At 41.2% G+C, this 21,956-nt stretch overlaps 1 protein-coding gene across 2 annotated transcripts; it reads right to left on the reverse strand.

The window, feature by feature from the left end:
• Positions 1-871: 871 nt before the first annotated feature.
• On the reverse strand, positions 872-14,397 carry SERPINB2 (serpin family B member 2). Of its 2 annotated transcripts, none has more exons than XM_006192484.3 (8): positions 14,281-14,397; positions 10,665-10,841; positions 7,257-7,376; positions 5,851-5,979; positions 5,538-5,655; positions 3,199-3,341; positions 2,421-2,585; positions 872-1,846 (listed from the first exon to the last, which is right to left on the reverse strand). In XM_006192484.3, the coding sequence occupies exons 2-8, from the start codon at positions 10,830-10,832 to the stop codon at positions 1,442-1,444; spliced, it is 1,248 nt and encodes a 415-aa protein (XP_006192546.1). In that variant the 5' UTR covers positions 10,833-10,841; positions 14,281-14,397; the 3' UTR covers positions 872-1,441. The 2 variants fall into 2 exon arrangements, with proteins under 2 accessions (XP_006192546.1, XP_032326397.1); XM_032470506.1 differs by having other exon boundaries at positions 14,240-14,344.
• Positions 14,398-21,956: the final 7,559 nt, after the last annotated feature.

Raw genomic sequence — 21,956 nt, forward strand, 5'->3', positions numbered from 1 at the left:
GTAATCATAATCACTAGCAATGAAGTACTGTGTATGCTGAGCCTTCTTTTCACTGCTTGTTATGTATGAATTCATTTCACCATGACAGCAACTTTATGAGAAAAGCATGTTTTCTCTAGTTTACACTGAAAGAAGACTGAAGCATGAAGAAGCACCAGTCCTGGCCGGTGGTTAGATGACTCATAACTGTTAGAACTGGGGTTTGGATGCAGAGAGACAAGGCTACCTCTTTAGCCACCATGCTCCGGAGGGTCATCATCCCTGCCTTCCGTCACAGAGAGGATGATGCCTGGAATACATTTGCAGGATCCAGCCAGAATCTGCAGCCAGCTCACACTCCCCGAACCTCAGATCTCCCTTAGTTCTCTCAGCTTAAATTACGTTGCTCTCTGCCTCTAAGCCGCTCAAAAGCATTCCGTGCTATTTGAAGCAAACACACTTGAAGCCATCTTATGTTTCCCTTCTGTCTTGCACCCAGTCCATCTCTACCCACTCTGAACTCTCACCCTGATCAGTGATTATAGCCTTGATATTATAGCCTTCTGTCTGGACCGCTAGACCTGATGTGTATTCTCGATGTCCTTGAGGTTTAAACACGGACGTCCGCAAAGGACTCTGACCCAGACTGTTCTTGTGAGTTGCTGTAGCTTCTGCTGCTGTGAGAAGGTGGCTCTAATCCATTTTTCACACAACTCCACCCCACCCCCAACACTGGGGCTCCTTGCAAGAGGATTGTTTATTCCCCTGGCTCCTTTATTCTATCTGTTTTCTTCATGTTTCCCACAAATGAGCCATGATGCCTGATTCCTGAGAATCAGGATAAACAGGTCTTATGATCGAAAGACCTAATGGAATGGCAACAGACAAATGGTTGTGTGAAAATACATTTATTTTTCATATATTTGCAATCTTGTGTAAGTTACAGATACATCTGTGTGATACCTAATGCTAAAAATGCACACAGCATACATGTGCCTGTTGTTCAGTGCTTTCTTCTAGGTTCTTATTCTAGAAAGGCATGGAAAGACACCTAGTCACCCTTCATTATAAGAACAAATAAGTCCATTTCCTTAGAAAGAAAAATAAGTGATGACCTGCTTCTGTAACAGTACCCGCTACAGTAGACAGTGAACAATAACAAAAAACTGTTATATAAAATAATAAATAATGCCAAAAAAGTTAATGCTATAAAATAAGTCAAGAGTAAGGAAGATCTAAGTGGAACATCCTCCCATTTTAGGAGACGAAGTGATTAATAGAGTGGTAATGTTATAATTTGACAATTGTCAAGCTATGTCTGTGTTTATACTCAGTATGTAAGAAAAAATGCTCATAAAAACCAGAAATATGTAGAAAAGATCTCTAAAGTTTTGGCCGTTGTAGCAATTCTGAGGTTTAACCTCATATTACAAAGTCCTGTGCAGAAACAGAACCTCTGAACTTAAGGAGATGCAAATCTGCCGAAAAAGAGGATGTTCTTGGTTATCTTGTGCATGATAAAGAAGAGGAAAGGATGGTCTGCCACAAACTGTGGGCCTCCGTGGCCAGTTCTCCCAGACATAATGGCCCCGGTGCCAGCAGCTGCTTCAGTGCCCTCCTCGTTAACATCCACAGTGGCTTGATGGAACACTTCGGACAGAAACAGGTCATTCTTTTCTGACATCCCTAAGAAATTGGCTTGGCCCTTGCTGAAGGCATCAGCCATGCCCATGCTCTTCAGAATGGGTTTGAGTTCATAATGCTCTTCTAATTTGAACTGGGGAAGGTACACCTCCACGTCGTCTCCGGCCATGGTGTCTTCGCTGATCCACCTGTTGAGTTTGTCGTAGGTTATTTCACTTTCCAGCTGCAAATCCAAAAGACAAAACAAAATCAATGAGTGCTTAAAAGAGAAGGAAAACAACTTCTAAGACTAACGTTGAAAATCAGTGACTTTAACTTTACTATATTGTGGGTGATATGCAAATTTTTAATTGAAGTGTAGTCAGTTACAACGTGTCAATTTCTGGTGTACAGCATAATGTTTCAGTCATATATACATACATTTGTATTCATATTCTCTTTCATTATAGATATAAGATAATGTAAGATAGTGAATATAGTTTGCTAAGCTATACAGAAGAAATTTGTTTTTTATCTGTTTTATATACATTGGTTAATATGTGCAAATCTCGAACGCCCAATTTATCCCTTCCCACCCCGTTTCCCCTCGGTAACCATAATTTAACAGATTGGTAAGAAAGGTAGCCTGTATGACATATGTTTAAGGCTTTGAATGAAAGTTTGAGACATGTCACAGTTACTCTCAACCAATTCATATCTTTCTGTGAGAAGTTGCACACCATTTCCTAAGGTGTAGACACGTGCAAAGGTCAGTTTAGCTCCAAAAGTTCGGAACAATTGAAGCTGGAACACCTTACCAGCTCCAAGCCAGTGGAGAATTCAGCAATTTCATCTGGAAGCAGCAGGAACATGCTGACATCACCAGCGTAGGGGAGTTCTAAAATCTGAACCTTTAGGTCTGCTATGTATCCAATGTTCAGCTTTTCGTGCAAGAACATCATCTGCACTGGTGTGCTCTGAGTCTGCAGTTATTAAACAGTAAAAGGTGAAAGGTGATACTAAAAGGTCAAAAGGTTGACAGACATAAAAGTGAATGGGTTCTGCTTTCATACTGAAAAACTATGTTTTTAAAAATCAACAGAAAATAATATCTGTATACCCTTTCTCTGACCTATTTAGTTTTATCAAGATTATATCCATTAGTAATAAGATGGACATTTACAATTATAGCAATACTAGAACGTTTGTTCAGTGCCTACTGGGGGCCAAGAACACTGCAAAACCCCACTGGATCCTTACAACCACCTCTTGAGTTGGGTATTATTGTTACCATAGTTTTACAGATCACAAGGTGGAATGCGTGGACCGCGAGTAACATCATAGCTGGTAGGTGGTAGAGCCTGCATGTGAGTCCAGGATTGTGTAACTGTAAAGCCCATGGTTTTCACCACTACTCATGTGGAATTACTGAGTGCTATTCAGTAGCTCGAAAGAGTCAATAAACTGTCCAGCGTGCATAACTTACAACTAGCAAAAGATGAATGGGCGTCAGTGAGTGGTCCCTAATTTTTCTTTCTGTCTCTTGTCAAAGGCCCTAAAATGTATATTAAGAAAATCTGTCTCATTGTCTCATACCAAGTTCACACGGAAAGGATAAAGCCTGTTTAATTTCTTCTGAAATGGAGTTTTCCACTTTCCTTTGAAGTAGACAGCATTCACCAGGACCATCTTCGTGTCCACACCTACAGAACCTTCAGGTAACAAGTTTGGGATTTTGCCTGCAGAAAATATGATACATGTTTAGGTTTTATGATTAAGAACTGTGAAGTTATGATTTCTTGAATCTTTTGAGTCACCATCAAACTCAGCATCCACGTTTGTCAAACTGCAGAGATGCTGATCTTCAAGTTCAAGTTTTTCTCCTTATTTATTTAAATCAGAGGTAAACCTCAGGCCAAATTGCTCAGGTTTGCAAAATCCAAGAGAAGGAATGCAGTTAAGATTTAGAATTACTATCAGACTTGGAAAAAATTGTGTTTTCTTTTTATATTGTTTTCTCAAAGTTTTGTAGTTGTATAAAGTTACTTAATTCCGATGGGAGTGAAAATGAGTCTCTTAAGGGGCGTAAGGGTGCCTTTCCACAGTAAGTCACTCGGGCTCCTTCCAGATCTGCTCCAGAGAGTCTATGGGTCTGACCCACTGATTCATTCAAAAACAGGTTTTTTGGAAGTTATGCTAGACCTACCCTGGGAGTAGAGCAGATTCATGAAATGAGAAGGGAGAATCGTCCTGATGGGGCTGAGATTATCGATTATTAAATCAGTTGGGAAACAACATGTGACAAGTTCTACAAGAGAACTTAAAAATTCAGAGAGCTATGACAACACAGAGAGTGAGCCAGGGATGCTGCCCAGAAATGGTAACATCTGAGTGTGGCCATTTTTTAAAAAAAAAAGTTGGTTTAAGAAACAGCCGTTTATAGTGAATGCCTGCTCTGCAGTATTTCAACCACTAAATACGTTATTTTATTTAATCCTCACAACTACTCTAGGAGGTGACTGTTACTAGTGTCATCTTGCATAAATGAACACCATGGTGAAAGAGGTTAGCAATCTTCCCAAGGTCATGGTGCTTATAAAGTAGTCAGAATTCTGTCTCTGCAAGACCGCCGTCTTCCATTCCTGCTGACAGACATAGGACTCGAATAAAAAGGTCACTGTTTTCAGTATACTCATTCAGTATCTCCATTCAGTATATCCCCTAGGCAATTTAAATTTTTGGTTGCTGTGGAAATCTACTAAGATTTTATTTAACTTTGTGATGCATGTGACAAAATTAGTATTTGATCATAACGAAACAAAATTTTCTCAGATTATTATAAAATTTGGTAAAAGAGTGCTCGCAAATGGCAACTTGGCATTTTGGCAACTTAACTGATTGAATTACAGCCCTTCAGCACAAATGCGCAAAGAGAAGATAACTTCTTGCTGTTCTCAAAAAAGGGAAACTGTCACGTCTGTAATGTTGCAATCCAGTTTTACTTTCAGTTCTGTTAATCTTTTCTTTCTCTGCTTCCTTTTTGTCAGTGCTGTGTCAGTGTTTCAGAGCAGTAATTTAAAAATCTCAAAATGAAAAACCAAAGTAGATCAACTATTTTCAGAGAAACAAAAATATTTTTTTAATTCTATAGAACTTAGTTTAGGTGTTTTTTGTTTTGTTTTTGTTTTTGTTTTTTTGCATTACTGTAGCTAAGAAACCAAGACACCATACTATTGCTTGAAACAATGTTTTAAACGTAAGAAGTAAATAAAAACCTGGGGGAGGGAGATGGTTTGCATTAAGTTATCAAACTCTTTAAACATCCAATTGAAGAATCCCAGAATTAGACTAAAGCTCAGAAGAAGAGGGGACTCCAGCTTCACCACTGTTACTGGGATCTTGGATGAGTCAGTTAAGAATTAGGAACGTGAGTTCCAGTGGTAGCAGGAGCTTAGACAATCACAAAGAGGTAAAACAGGAACTCAACAATAAACTGACTATGAATGGTGAAATAGAAGAAGGGGTTAAAATAATTTTATCATCCCCCTCGTCCATTGCCAGTATTCTCACACCCATCACTCAGCTGAAAGTCAAGCCTTTTATTCTTTGTTTTTTGTCCACAGTGGACACAGAGTCACAATTATTTCAAGGCTGTATTTCCTATATTAGAAAACAAGTGTCTCCTCTTATATTCTAAGGTAATAACCAAAATCAAATTATTTAAGTACTGAATATATGTCTTCTATTAGCGGACCTCAGTTGTTTTTTCTCACTTAAACACTACACGGCTCAACAAGAATGAGGTTATATTAACCCAAAAGCTAAGGTTGGGTGATTTTCAAGGGAATAAGGACTCAGTTCAAGGATGGTTTTTAAAAACTAGATCAGAGTTATCTAACTGGAAAGAAGAACAGAAAATATGTCCTTGGTTTTACCTTTGGTTTGAGTCTCGACCCAAGAATTAATCTTTTTTCTGGCTTCTTCTGAACATTCTAGGAAGTCAACTGCCTGGGGTTCGGTAGAATAATATTTCTTGGAGAGTTGCATGTATTCCTTTAAAGCAAAAAAAAAAAAAAAAAAAAAAAAAAGTGCCAAGGGTTACATAGAATTTATACTGAACAAGCCTTAGTGTAATGGTAAATTATAAGCTCTCTATCAAGACTGGGGAGCCAATCATAAGGAACAGCTTTGGAAGTGTCATCATTGCAAGTCTGGGGCCCTGTCATTTAAATCGCAGTCTTCACTTACTTCCTTGAATCCTGCAGACTTCTCTCCAAACAGCTTATTGGCACTTTCCAATAAATACTCCCCTGTGGACGTGTTGATTGCAGAGCTGAGAGAATGGAAGGATGAATGGATGGTGCCTGCAGCTTGTGCCTTAAACAGAAAGGAGGGATTCTCATTGTATAACACAGTATTTCTTAAGCAAAGGGTTTTTTTTTTCAATACATCCATAAAGTGCTGTATTAAAGGATGCTTTTCCTCTGGCGCTTCAGAGGAATCTCCGAGGAAATAATTTGATATGGATATGATACATGAAATCTAATCAGGTCATTTTTCACTTATTTCATATCTTACTGTGCCTCTGGATTGGATTTAACCATGAAGGAACCAAGATCCTAGAAGAAAGTCAGGTTCCTTTTATAGTTTCCTAAACTCCAAAGTCTCTAAGCAATTTTTCTTATAATAAAATGTTACCTTAGAAATTTTTTTTAAGTTCATGTAACTTCTACAAATACCATTTTATAATTAAGGGGTAGTCTGTACAGTGGAAAATCTGGGTTTTTAGAAAGCCACGAAAGTGAGGGGAATTCCAGTCCCCAGACTGAAGTTTGTGAGCACGATGACAGACACAGGGCTTAGTGACAGCGGCGGCGGCTGGGTGAAGCAGAGGTCAGAGCCCTGCAGAGGGACGGCCAGCTGTCCATTCAGACCTGGCCAAACGTCCTTCCTGCTCCTGAGTCCAGAATCCCTGGGTGACAGGCAGATGGAGCACCAGTGTTCCCAAGAGGTGTCTCCCCATAACCTGACTCTGGAGTGCGATTGTGGGAGTTGTTACCGATAAGAGTGCATCTGTGTGATGCTCCTGTGGTTTACCTGGGGAGCTGGTGTTCAAGGAGGTGGAGGATTGAGAAGAGATATTATTACCTGAGGTAGATTGGATAGATAGATAGATAGATAGATAGATAGATAGATAGATAGATAGATGATAGAGAAGAGAGAGGAGGATGGGAGAGAAGGGTCATCTGAGGGGCAGTGACCTCTCATGCTGTCACCAGGCCTGGCCATCTCCATTTCTCAATTGCTTGCCACTCCTTAACCTCTCCCCTCTGGAAATCTGCCTCCTTGTATATGTAGTCAAAGCATCTCTACTTCTAGATGCTTGGTTCTAGAATAAATTATCCACACCCAGCTAATGGCCAAGTGGTGTGGTAGAATTTAGAAATAGTCTTGGCCTGGAGGTCAGGATTCTACCCTGGCTCTGTGCTGACTTATCAGGGTGACTAGGATGTTTGCTTAAGGACTGTGGGTCTTTGTTCTCTGTGACTGAGGGAAGTTTTACTAGGTTCCTTTCCAGTCTGGCATTGTGACTTTAAGACAAGAAGATTCTGGAAACAAAACACCAAAGAAATAGGGATGGATGAGTCAGATACCTGCAAAATAGCGTCAGGGTAGGTACCCTTCTGGATCTGCTGCATGGATTCACTGCCGGTGACGTTCTCTGGGGTCATTGGGGTGCCTTCACGGACTCCAACTTTGTTAAACTGAAGCACCTACAATCAGAATTAGAAAATGGGGACATTTTTCTGCTAAGTTACTTAACTTTTGAGCCAGTGGCTATCAGGTACCTATTAACGGTCGTATGCCTAGTTCCCTGCTTTGGTGTCTGGGCAGCAAGCTTAGGTAGGTATTTTTCATATGTAATATGGAAGTGCCAGCCAACTGAAATTCCCCTTGTAGGAGACAGCATGAGTTATTTTATACTGCCTATAACTCATATACTGGCCATTTTGACAACAATTTGTTATTATGGGTTGATTTATAACCTCTCCATTAAATTATGTAAATTACCATCCAACTCATAAGTTACCTTGAAAACATGTCAGTATTTTGAAAGAAGTAATAAGGTTAACTCCTGACCTTGTATTTCTCTTTTCAGTGGCCTTATATATTATTCACTTCTAATCTGTCAAAAACTACAAGCCAAAGTTAGCTTAAGCATAAAAACAGATCACTTAATATTAGCGGGGGGTGACCTAAAATATTTGCACGTACCTTATTTACACATAAAGAAACCCCACACCACTGTCCATGTGGGGGGCAGATGGCAGAAGCCAGATGACAATACAAATCTCTATGTTGTAGGTGGAAGGTCCAGATAACAGTGAGGCTGACAGATGAAGGCTGGCCCTGGAAGGTGCCTCAGGTCCCCTCCTGGAGCACCATAGCCTCAGCCAGTCTCAGCACCCCCAGACTGGCCCTGCCGCCTACCCTCTCACCTCCAACCTTCTTTGGGTCCCCTAGGTCCCTGCAGTGCATCCCTGTGGGGCCTCAGGTAAGGGGGAGCTTGTCTGGTAAATGGACTTTTGGTGGAGGTTCTGCTAAAGAAGGAAAGGCGGACTTGTCCAGCCAGGCAGGCAGTTTCTAGGCTGGAAGGAGAGGCGTTAGGGCTCGTGGGGTCTTTCTCTGCTCTTCAGAGCATACATTGTAAGTCGTACCTAATACTCTCTGAAAACAAGTGGTCCGACTGCCCCCATGTAAGGGGAGACAACTTCCTGTAACAGCTTCTCTGCTTTTCCTCCCTTTTATTGACCCTTAAGTCGGGGGGTCTCCTGGCCAGCACTAAAGCCTTCCTGAATCACTGCAAAAGTCCCTGCGGGAGTGGGGGATGTGAGGTGACCCTGGGCCGTGCTGAGGCCACGGAGAAAACAGCAAGGCAGGCACCCTGCCCACAGGGGCAGCTTCACCTGGGCAGGTGTGTGGGTGTGTCCGAAAGATGGGAGCTGGGTGAAGACCCCCCTGCTGGTGGCACGTGGCCTACGCTCCGTGCGAGTTTATCCCTTCTGTCTACCCCTGTCTTTCCACGACAGCCTTACCAGCTCTATCCATTCCCACCTGCGTGGCCTCGTCTCGCCCTAATTTTCTCATCTGTAAAATGACTATGGTCATCCCAGCACCTGCCTCCCAGGACTCTGTGCTCTGTGGGTAAATTCGTAAGTCAGAGAAGAAAGGTGCCTGGCGAGGGTGCTAAAACGTCTCCACTGTTGTAACAGTGACTGCGACCAGGTGCCTCTCCTGTCACCTCCAACCTGCATGAGGATCTTGCCGGTTATGCTTTTTCATTCTCGTTTTAAACATGAGAAAACTGAGACTCAGAGAGTTGAAATGGCTTCACTCATACCCCTAGTAAGCGGCAAAGCCCCCACTCAAACTCCGCAGGTCTGTCCCCGGGGTCCGTGCTTCGGCCTCCAAGCCAGAGAGTGTCTCCTCTTTTCATAGGAGAGAATTAACCAGATTCGCCTTCGAACGTTAACATCCGCACGTGCAGCAGAGTTACAAGAAAACTATAGAAAATGCTTAAAGTGCTTTCCAGATAGAGAAAAGCTGTGTGGTGCCCAGAGTGACAACTAAGTTAACTTTCCTTTGGTATCAAAGTCAGCTTTCTCACTTGAAGCACCCAGAGCCCTTCATTTAGCATTTGTCCTCAAAATATATTGCTTCTGATTCCTTTACATTAAAAAATGAAGACCCTGATGTTTTCTAGTTTTCAGTGCAGTCCACTGCATTTATTCTTTCAAGGCAAAGAAATAAAGGGAAAGGAGTTTTGCAAAATGTTGCTGGTATCAGTGAGTTGAGCAACTGAGTTTTGCTCTAAGTGTTGTTGTCTAAACCGCCACAAACTCCGGGAGTAGATCTCCCATCCCTTTTCCTCCTGCGATGAGATTGGCTAGCACTCTGTGAGCCACTCCAAACAAGGCCTGTCTCAAGTAGTTCACCCTGTCCCTGGAAGGCTATATATATCATCTGTCTATATACACACACTCAGGTACAGTTCTTGTGGGAAACTCGAAAGTAGCCAGCGGCGTTTTGGTGTGACTGAAAGCAGAATCCATGCTCGTGAGAACCAGAACCTGTACTTAAAGCATTCAGTTTTCATGTTTGCGTGCATGGGAATAGGAAAGAATTTTAATTATATGATTGCCTTGTCTGGTCACTGACCCAGGACATACAGGCTCATGTGCATTTTAATTGTGCTGGATTTATACCATAGGACTATTGCAGAGTACAGGTGAAGTAGTTCACTGAACTCTCATGGCCCCAGACTCAGAGAAAGCGTGCCCTGACTGAGCTGGTATCCATTCACCAAGGAAGGAAGCCGGTGGCCTTGACAGAAATACCTCCCGATGGTGCCCCACACCTTGTCCTCCTTGGCTTTGAAGACCTGCCATCACGTCTGGCCCCATTTTGTTGGCGTGACCTCACAGGGCTGAGAACACTGGCTGAGGCCCTCTCAAGTCTCCAAGAGTGCAGAGACCACAGCTCTGGGACACTTTTTTTCCCTCTCGGTGACATTCTCTTAAAACCACTAGGAGGAATTCTTTCCATAAATGGGGAACAAACACATCACTGTGGCAGAGCGATGGAAGGAGCCTGGACGAGGAGGAGGAAACCATGTGAAACCCCGGGGAAAGGTGTTTCGTTCCCGCTGCCACTCTCTCACCTGTCAAACGACACTTGTCTTAAAACCGAGAGACAAAGCATGCAAATACTTTTGAAAAGTCTAAACATTATGTTATCAAAATGTAACATGTTGTCACTATTAACTATTTCTAACCTTGCAGGATAAGAAACTCCAATACGCCTTCTGCTAAGTGTACCATTGAGGGCTTCCGTGGTTTGGCTGTTTTATAGATTTGAATCTAAGGCACTCTTGTTGTAATGGCTTGTGATGATAGCTGACCTTGTTATAGTCCAGATACGACAAGCAGAAAATCAGAGCAATTCTACAGATCAGTTTAGGAATCATCCGGTTCTAATTCGGAGCTTTAACAGACACTTACTTTGGCCATCTGGTCTGCTGTGCTGCCCCTGGCACCCAGGTAGACCATGGCCATGGTGGATGAGATGCTCCACGGGGAGAAGAAGAGATTCTGGGTGGCGCTTGCATTTGCCAGGTGCTTGAAGAAATTGAGGGCAAAGATGGTGTTGGCCACATAAAGTTCTTCCATTGTTTCAATCTAGAAGGAAAGTGAGGGGGAAAGAAAACTCTAAAAGATGACTCAACATTTTGGGTGATGTCAGCAGAGTATCACAAGCTGTACCCTGTAGGGAAGGGGTTCCCTCTCCGTTCTTTCTTCATCGAACAGCACGAAGCAGAGCAGGGGCAGCAACACTCTGGGACCTGTGCACCCATAATGGGTACCATGCTTGATACAATGCCCAGCTGTCAACGTCTGGAAAGTCTTAATAATATTAAACAAGGGACCCTGCCTGCATTTTCGTTTTGCACTGGATCCTGCAAATTACGTAGCCTGTCCCAAGATAGAGGAAACAGTTACATGATGAATAGTGACACTCCACGTGATAATCATGATAATCACCTCAACAGCAATAAATAGTCTATATTGAATTCTTACTGTACAACAGTTGCTGCTTTAAACATTCCACCTGAACTAACCAGTTAATCCTTACAGAAATGAGGAAGGCATTGCTGTTCCTGTTTCACAAAGGAAGAAACTGCTGTCTAGAGAGAATCTGAAAAGTGACCAGGCCACTCAACTATAAGGGGCAGGACTGGAAATTGAAGCTAGATGGGTGGGGGGGTGGCCTCCAGGGTCGTGCATGAGGACTGTATGTTGCACCTGCAAATACACCACACACACACACACACACACACACACACACACACACACACACACCCTATCAACCATCTGAAGATGAATGACAGACACGCCTTCCATGACCTAAGTTTCCGCATGCAGCCAAATACTTGGACACACCCGAGATGTGTGTGGGTACCTGTTGGTTCAGGCCAACAGACAGTATCTTATGCTTTCCTAATGGCTTACAACACACCCTACAATTACCAAAATACATAAATATATCAAACGACTCTGACTCTCATCATCCTACGGGAAGACAGTGGCTGTGGAGCCACTGGGAGAGGCCCCGGCTGAGCCTGGTCCTGTAGCTCGACAGCCTTGAGCTCACGCAGAAGGGCTTCCCGGTCTCGTCTCTCCCTAATGCACGGCTGTCTTCTATGAACATTTCTTTCTAAGAAAGTGATTGCAATTGGTATCAAAATTTGCCATGTGAAATACCAACCCAGTTGTATTTTATCAAGACCAGATAGTAAATTGAGGAAACCTTGTCCCTGAAACTCTGACACATCTTCTCATCTCTTCACTTAATAGTCACAGGATCTGTATGAGGTCACTATTGTGATCTTTATGGTGTAGGTTACGTCCTGACACCCAGAGAGGTTAAGTAACTTGTACAAGGTCCCAGAGTTTGAATGTAATAATGCAGGAACTCAAGCCTAGATCTGCTTCAGAAACCCACCATACCCAGTGTCCCATCCTGCCCCGCCTGCTGCTGCTTAACTTCACTACTCTGTGCAAGAGTCTAGGCAAGCTACTTGTTTGAGAAATGCTAGAAAGAGGAAACGAAATGAAGAAGGAAGCAAATTTGTAATACTCCTAGAAGGCTTATTAAGTTTTTTTTTTAAAGTATCACTATTTTTTTCTCTTGCGTCATCACTGAGTTTCAGATTCGCTCGGGTGACTCAGAAATTCATTTCCTCTTCCTCCTACCAATTTAAAATCGTCTTTACATTAATTAATCTCGGGTAGATCTTTTTTTGTAAATTATCTCCATAATGTTTCAGAAACAGAGAATTAATAACATAAATAAAATATTTCTCTACTGCGTGTGAAAAAAAGTTAGTAAGGGATCAGAGCCAGAAAAATACATGTAGATTTCTATACCTAATTCTTTATAGTGACCTGTCTAATAGTCATTCACTTTGACACTAAAATTTGTGTCAAGACAAACTATCAGAAGGCTTTTAATGCCAAGTTAGGATTTCAGTTGACTTTATAAAGAAATAAGTAAATAAGGACAGAATTAGTCATCCCAGATGCATTTACTTTTAAAAATAGTCTAAATTTTATGTTTAAGGTGCAATTAACTACACTTAACATAAAAAATAATATCTGCTGTCTATAGTGCCATTCCCAAATTCCTTCAGCCTCTCTGTTTTACCTAATTTGCGTAATTACTTGCCCCGTAAACTTAGTAACTCCTGTTAGACCAATGAAAATATGATGTCAATTGCACAGCCAGTTTCAAAGCCTAGACTGAATCTCAGCCTTCTGATTCCAACTCTAGCTCTTTTTCTACAGACCTTTCAAATAAGGCTTGAAATTTTTATATTTTTAGAAATCTATGAAGGCATATGTATATATGCATATATATAGGTATGCAGTGTTCCCTCACTTTCCAATAAGTTCATGCCTTACATTTGGGTGGGAATCTGCCTAAGAAGATGTAAAATTGAAGTCAAATAGCATAATCGCTCAGAACACCTGTCCTGAATTTCCTCACACTAGAATTTCCTCATTGACGTTCAGATACGATACTGCTAATCCGTGTTTAATGCTATCTCTAGAAGAATGGCATGTGTGGGGCTGGGCTCTGTGAGTCTGTGTCGGTTCCTGCAACACAAGTTGACAAATGTGTCACTGAAACTTGGCACAGGTGACAAAGAACTCGGGAGGTGCTGCAGGCTCACAGCCACAGTCCCTCTGCTCGCTGGCACTGAATGTAGGATTTATTTTTGCTATAGCATTTAAAATGAATTTTTTTTTTGCAGTGATACAGTGCAAGTATTTTGAAATTGACCACAAAAAAATTAATGAGAACAAAGAGAAAACAATAACTTCAAGGAAATTCCCCATTTTCAAAATTACCAAACTTTCCCCCCCACAAAGTTAAAAACATTTTCTGGTATTTGATAACTTTCACAATGAATAATTGTTTGTTTGTAGGGTATTAAATAATTTATTGCACTTTTAGTCAGTCAATCCAGTGACTGATTTGGCTGATTTTTCTCATTCACTAAACTGACTGATTATAAATATATTCTGGTATTGAACTGACCCAACCCAGATTCCTGCTTAATTTTTAATTGTTTTAGATGAAAACTGAGCCATCTCTTTACCTTTATTATATTTATGTACAATTTATGAATTACTTTCTATTGCTAAATTAATATATTTTAATAGATAACAGCTGTCTTCATCAAAAGTGCAAACACTAGCTAGTGAAGAATACACACATACTAACTAAGCTGTTGGATAAAACTGACATCACAACTTAAATGTACATTTTAGTTTGATGAATGTTACACAGGTGTCTGCTGGCTTCTGCCATTCACGATTACTATAAATCTTACTATAAATTTAATTCAAATCTTCAGCTAAAATATTTTCAACTAAACAAACAACTAAGCAAGAAAACACCATTAAATTTTTACTCATCCTTTAAAATCACCCCACATTTTAACTTTCATTACACTAATAGTGTAAATTATCTCAGTAATGTTTCAGAAACAAACTGAGAATGAATAACATACTTTAAAAAATGAAGAGAAAGACGTGGAAACCACTGGAGTACCTGGCACTTCTCTGAGGTGCTGCCGGGCGGAAGGTCTTCAGAGAGTTAGAGTCAGACATGGAGATGACAGGTTTTATAAACCTCTGCCCCTCCCACAAACCATTTTTTTCCCTGCCTCTTTCTAATCTGTATCCTTCGAGTGATTCAACATTTTACTCAGAAATACATCACTTGAATAGAAATGCTTGTTTGCTAAGGCATCATTTCAGAAATTTCTTGGGAGGATGATGTCATTGAGAAACCTACGAATTTGGCAATATCCACATATGCCTGTTAAAATTAGCTAAAAACTTTCAGCCCCAGTGTCAACAGTCCCCTCTGTAACTGTGCTCTTAGTACCAAGTCCTACAAAATATCCCTTCTACCTTTTGACAAGGATGGCTTGGGAGCTCTTTGCAGTACTTAAAGGCAATGGAATCCTTTCTCTCTTGAATCGAGGTGGCCCCCAAGCAACCCTTTGGGCACAGAAAGGGGAAAAAAAGAAAAGCTTTTTTTCCTTAGAAATTCTCTATTTTAAACTGTCTTACATTTTCCCAAGCTATAATTTCCTAAATAATTCTGAGTGCCACCCTAATCTCCTGTCACAGACCACACCCAAAGAGCTTTTCATTTGCCCTATTTAGAACACAGATCTTATCTTTAATTAAACAGTGAAAATACACTGTGTACTTTAAGTTGATTTTTAACTCTGGGTAAATTATAGGTGTAAATTGGAAATTGTGATGTCGAAACTTTATTCGGAAAAGCACTAGATTTTTAGATAACAACCAAAGGAACTGGAGGAGTAAAAACAGATCAAAGACGGTGCATGATGAAATAGAATTTGAGTCTGAAAAGGTTCGTATTGTTAGAGCTTATTGAAAAATGTTTGCGACACGTAAAGATGGCTTCCCTTCACTGCGCTTTACTTTCCTGTATAGGACATCCCCAAAGGGATAGGGATGAAGAGAAATAAAAGCCGCATGTTCCTTCTCTGCTGGTGTGGCGAGCTCCCTGGCTGTGTGTGGAGAGCTGGCTTGACAATCCAGAGTGTCACTGAAGCAGGCCTAGGGGTTTGAGCCCTGCGTGAGCCTCTTAGCTTGACTGTGGTCCACAGAGCCAGATTTATCCTTGCTAACGTGACTCTCTGGTCGAAAAGGAATAGGTTGATTTAACCCAGACCCCTTGTTATTATGAAGGAGACAGTGAGATAGGTTTGTTCTTCAGGATCTCTGTCTGGCAGACAAAAGCCAAATTATTTGATTTATTACTTTCTGGCAGATCTCAGGTTACATAAAGAAAAAAAGCTGGAATTCCACATCAACAGTGCTCTTTCAAATCCTAAGTTCCTCCATTGGACCAAAGAAACCTTTCAGGCAGCCACGTCCCTTGGACTCAGCCAGTTCTCGGCCTCAGGGAGGGCTGGGCAGGTGCCGTCGTTCGGTGGTCCGGGTCTCTCTCCCTTTTCAGCCTCGTCCCCTGGAGGGCCTCCTCTGGCGATGCAACCAGTTTGTTCTGCTTTTTAACCACCCAGAGGCAGCACAACAGCCCACTAAGCCAGCAGTAAACATGCCTAGAACTTTAGCCACCTTTATTCCCACTGGTCCAGGTCTGGGAGGGCCCATTCACACCCCACAGTGTCCGTGAAATCCTGTCTGACTCCTGCGATCCTCGATGAATTCCTGCTGTGTAGACCCGCACCACGTAGAGCTGAACTCTCAACTTCATCGTTAATCATTAATCTTGTGTGTTCTAGCTGTTTCATCTGAGTTGGCCTTCTGTCACTAACTGGATTATGTACTTAATTCCCCCTCAGCAGCAAGAACAGTGCTGAGCATCATGTGGCTACGTACTAAATATTGTTTTTTGATGAATTGAGTAAGATGCTAAACCTTCCAGAAAGGTCTTGTAGTGTGGTGAGCAACAGTGTGGATTCTGAGAGATTCAGAAAGGTCTGATTTGAAATCTCTTTCTGCCACTTACTAGCTGTGTAATCTTACACAAATTCCTCAGCTTCTCTGAGCTTTAATTTACTAACATGCTATAGAGCTGGTTCTGTTCGCTGCCTATGCAGGAGCAATCTATTTTTGTTTAGTATTCAGAGATTTCTTGATTTCTTGATCTCGGAGAAGAAGGACCTCGTTGCTGGTCTAGGGGATGGACCTATAACCCAGTTCTGGTCAATGAGATGCAGAATTCTGTTGGGGAATGTTTGGGGAAATTTTTCCTTCCTGATAAGACACAGACATGCAAGGACCACTCCCTCTCCTACACCATCTCCTCCTCCCCAACTTTCAGCACAGTTATATGAGGATGTGACGCCAGGAAATGCTACAGCCATATCGCAACCATAGAGGAAGGTGAAGAGACTTGCAGAGATGCCAAAACAGAGCTCTGACATCAGAGTTCCTAAGCCAGTGCTGGAAACCACCCACCTCCAGTTTTTCTTCTTGTTATTGTTACATTAGATAATAGATAAGTCTGTATTTTTTAGTCATTGTTAGACTCCTTGGGTCCTCTGTCGTTTGGAACCAGAAGCATTCCTGGAAGACAGACTTTGGTGAAGAACAGATGAGATAATGTCTGTCAGGTACTTAGCATATTATCTTTCATATAGTAAGTGCCGTACAGTGTTAGCTGATATAACAAAGTGATGGTTGGTGGCCAGGTGTGGGAGTTGCCCTCCGGCCTAGATTAGAGCAATTTTATGAGCTCAGCATCAGAAAAGACATTGACACATCAAACAATCAGAGGAAGTTATAAAAGGCAGTGTATGATTAAGAGCCAAACTGAGTGGCACCAAAGGTAGGCAGTGTTGTAGAGAAGAGGGGAAAAGATTGAAAATGTGTGTTAGAGTCTCAAGGAAAGAGTTGAGATAAATGGAGAAAACTGAAGATTGAAAAGGGAAGGCACTAAAATTACGAAGTGGGAAGCACACTGAGCGGCTGTCTGAGATTTGCCCAGAGCAGTCGGTGTTCTAGGTGGCGGAGAAAGGGAACAGGACAGCATCTTACAGGGGGGGCCTCTGATTCCAGACCCAGTTGAGAGCTAATCTAAAGGCAGCCTGGAGAAGGGAAGTGACTTGGAAAAAAGAGGTGTTTCAAAAGAAAAATCTGGGAAGTCCAGAAGAGAAAGAACCCCAAAAATGAGACATCTCTTAGGATGCCAGTTGGAAAAGCACAACTACCACAAAGTGTTCCTTACTGTTACCAAAAACATAGCGTGAGGGCTCTGCTAACCTGGAGTAGTACATGCAGCAGGTGCGAGGCAGACCTCTTGTACGGAAGTTAAGAGTGATGAAACAGGAAGTCCTTCACCCTCTCGTTTTCTTGTCTTCTAGGTAATCTAGACAATCTTAAGTGGAAAAAAGGATTATAAAATGATACATACAGTATGACGTGAACCATACAAATCAAATATGTGCAGAAATATGACTTGAAGGAAATACATCAGATGTAAACATTGATGTCTGGGGGTCATCAGTTTATGTTTGTCATTTTTTTTCTTTAAAGTTTTTTCCACACTTACTATAATAGGTATGCGTTGATTTTAAAATCAGAAATACAGTATCAAAATACCTACTGAGGTGTTCATTTTCTTCCCAGTAGTACTACTGTCAACCATGTATAAGGAAAAAATAATACCCAAAATAAGAAAACAACTTGATGAATGAAGTGCTAGGATTCTAATTTGGAGATTGCATATACTGTACTTTTTTTTTTGGAAACACGTACCAGCTGGGACTGAGGAGCGTGCAGTCAGCTCCGCTAGCCTGTCTCCCGCTGGAGGGGAAGCACCACGAGTCCCACAGTCATGCTGGTCTTTCCCCATGACTGCGATAGACACTTGGTGCAAATGAAGTTTCTCGCTGAGTGCCTGCTCAATGACTTACCTCAGCACACTGTAATGTCTTTCCTTTTTCCTCCTCTTCACTTTCAATGAGCAAACACTAGTACTTCCATAATTAGCCTTCCCATGTGATTTGCTGGTAGATGGGGAATACAGAAATTAGAGAAACGTATCGTGTCTACCGCAGTAGTAATGTCACCACTGAAGTTATCCAAAGCGTAATGTAATTGTAGGTCAACAAGGAAGTCCGATTTTCACATAAAACTCCATATGACAATCTTACTTTGGTAATGACTTTCAGTTAAATATGTTGCATTGCTGTTTTTAATAACAGATCATTAATACAAATTAGCCTTGGTGTGTAGATAGCATGGTTCACTCTAGAAATTTAAGTAACTATTGCCAGGAGCAGGACCAAATGTATGTGAAGGAGGTCACCTCCATGGTGTGAATTTCTGGTCACCTTGACTAAAATGTCCTTCAACATATACTTCTTGAAATATCTTTACCAGAGACTAAACATCTCCTGTTACAATTAGCAGTAAAATGCAGCATGCTAACGTCTCTGAAAGAAATAATATGTCTTTCTAAATTACTGCAGAGAAGGTTTTGGATGGAGAAGTGGTCAGGGAAGAAATTTTGGGGTGTGCAAAGAGGATAAGCAAAAGGACGAGGAGGTTTTGAATGAGAGTAGACCTAGGCCACAGAGAGGGACAGCCCCCAAATCCAGGACAACAGAAAGCAAACCTCACCTATTTTAAGATACTGCCCTGGGCCAGCCATGAGGGTGAGAAAGTCTGCACATGAAACGAGCTTTGTTAGGGAGTGTAACACCTCTTCAGAGTATTTATTCTTGTTGCCTAGTGATACCCCAGCATGGATGCCATGGTTGGTGGAGTGTGGGAACAAATATTCAGTGTTCTGTGATTCAGCTACTTGAGAAAGTCAGTAAGCTTCCTGAGACTTGCCGTGACAAAAGCATGCAAAGAGAGACCGCATTTTCAGAGCAGCCTCAGAATGCATTGTGAATCATGACTTCATTCACCATGTGCACCAGATGAGACTCTGTGCTTAACAATGATACATTTCCTTCAAGGATCTAATGATATAATATTGGACTCAGGTAACCACAACTGCATGCATCACTCAACTCTCTGTTATCCTTGGGGATTGTTTACGAATAAATGGATTATTCTGTTACTTAACAAGTCTTAATTTAGACTCTCTCTTACCTAGCATGTTCCTACTATGTCTCGGCCAATGCCATATGCCTAGTAAAAGTAACACATTTCAATATTAACTTTTATAAAGTTCATATAGAAGATAAACAAATAACCACGTAATCATTTAATGCATTCCAAATCCACATGTCAGTTACTTTCGTTTTACCCTTTTATGAATTTCTGTATATTTTTTCATTGAGTAGATAAAAGGCCAGAGACCAAGTTAACACTTACTACTAAAATACATGCATGATTCACAGACTTCAGATTTGCTCCTGTGTAAAATGACTTGGGGGGGAGGGGGCTTTAATTTCTAGGAATGAAATGCCAAAGAAAAATTAGATGAATTGTGAGACAATAATGTATTTTATCTCAGGATTGAACCTGAGAATTTACATTGTCTTCAAATTATGATAACCTTATTTAGACTTGTGTTAAAATGAGAAGGAGTGAGAGGAAATTATTGCTCAGTTCTTCCTGGTTAATTAGTCATAATACATGGAATGATTGGACAGGAATATGGGAATGTAAATGGGATGCGTGGGTGATCAGGGAGGAGGCGAGGAAAGGAGATAACAAAGGCTCCTACAACTCAGTGTCCAGCCTTAACCTCTCCCAGATCTTCAGACAAATCCAGCCTCCTATGGACATCTCCTCTTGACTGACCATGGTCACTCCAGTTTCAGCACGTCCAAAATGGACCCATCATCCCTCCATCATTCTCCCAGACCTGTGTCTCCTTATCTAGTTCCCATATCTCTGCTAGTCACCCAAGCCAAAAGCAAAGCAACATCTTTGACTCTTTTCTTTTTATCCACTTTCACATTTATCATTTAACAAGTCCCACTGATTTTAGTTTTGAAATATTTTTTGAGTCAATATGCTCCTCTTTTTTCTCTAAAATGATTGCTCTGGCTCTGGTCTTCATCATCTCTGGCCTGATCTCACTGTCTCTAGTGTCACGTCCTTTAAGTCATAACTTGATGTATCTACAATGTAAATCTGACCCAGCCATGACTCTTAAAATTCTTCAGTGAGTCCCCTTTAAATACAGGATAAAGTCCTAATTGTATTCACATGAGTCCAAGACCATCCGTGATCTGATCCCTGCCTTCCTCTCCAATCACATTACATTAAAGACTCTAGATTAGCCTTTATCATAGTAGCTGGCCCATAGTAAGTACTCAGAATTGTTACCATTAATGATTACTATCACTTTAACTCTATTATGTACTTCAAAATTGTATTAAAGTGCTATCTTTACATATTTGTTTCCCCAGTAAGGCTCTTAAGAGCAGAAATTGGGCATCTCATTTTTTAAATTTGGTAGAAGAGGTGCTCATTGGGGATGTCTACTTAATGTTTTTGAACTAAACTGAAAACAAACTTTTATATCCCAGTGTTGATCTTCCCAGCACTCCTGGACTACTCAAAAGTGTGGTTTCCCTCTCTTTCCCCTTCACAGTGAAGATAGAAAACTTTATCTTCCAGGACAGGGCAGTTAAGGGTGAGTCCCATGAACTGGATATGAAGTGAATGTTGGGATCCTGGGTCTAGGAGGTCAGGGAACTTGAAGGTCAGGTGCTGGCGTAGGACTCCACAGGGAAAAGAACAGACACCTAGACCTTGGCTAGCTGCGATAGACACAGAGGGAATCAGGCTAGTGGAGGGGAAATATCTGATCTACTCCACCATTTGGGTGAGTCACAGGTACAGGCTAAGAGGTCATGACTATTGGGAAAGTGTGATGACCAACGCCTCTTCCTTGATGGTGAAGTTCCCCCCAAAAATTTTGAGCTCTTGTCCTGGCAAACAGGAATTGGTTATGGAGTAAGAGTTGTTTAACATTTGTAACTCTGAGAGATGGTCATGCAGATAAACATACCTGAGTGCTGTGGGGAAATCTAGAACTTTCCTTGAATAAATGGAATGGATTAATTCCCCATTAATTCCACGTACTTGGGTTTCTTAGCACTACTTGATGAGATATGAGACTAATACAGTATGCATCAGGTTCTGATGAGTCAAAAGAGCCATTGAACACCAAGTTGTCACCCCAGGAATTCTAAGCAGTGAGGAAGTATCAAGTATTACGGAAGGAGGAAAAGAGCTAAAAGAAGATGATATGGGTCAAGGCCACAGAAGGTGGACTTATAAGGGAAGAGGCTACTCCATGTGCCTCAATTTTCCAAGTTTTGTATTGGACACTTGACGCCAAACAAAAACAAGTAAAAATTTTAGTGAAAAAAATTATTTTGAAGATGCTGCTAAACTCTGTGTTCCTGGTTATAGATTACATGGGATTGGCAAGAATATTGGCTTCAGGGAAAGGAATAATATAAATGATTTATGTATTAGACACTTAAATGAATAAGCTAATGAGATCTTTCAAAGATCGGAACATCTCAGATTTTCATCAGGTCTGAACTTGTGATGGCTTTTTTTTCCCCCTAACACTTGATTCTAGTTAATTAATCCCTTTGGAATTCTTGCTTATCTGAAGTCTGAGTCAAAAGAATGACTGTCCCCCAAAGTGTATCATTTCTCAGTGATTTTTGCTTTTATCACTCTTCCAACCCTGTTGTAATCACATTTCTTGGTAATTTCAATATTCGCATCCATATG

Source organism: Camelus ferus, chromosome 30 (genome assembly GCF_009834535.1).
Source record: "Camelus ferus isolate YT-003-E chromosome 30, BCGSAC_Cfer_1.0, whole genome shotgun sequence".
NCBI classification, from domain to species: Eukaryota; Metazoa; Chordata; class Mammalia; order Artiodactyla; family Camelidae; genus Camelus; species Camelus ferus.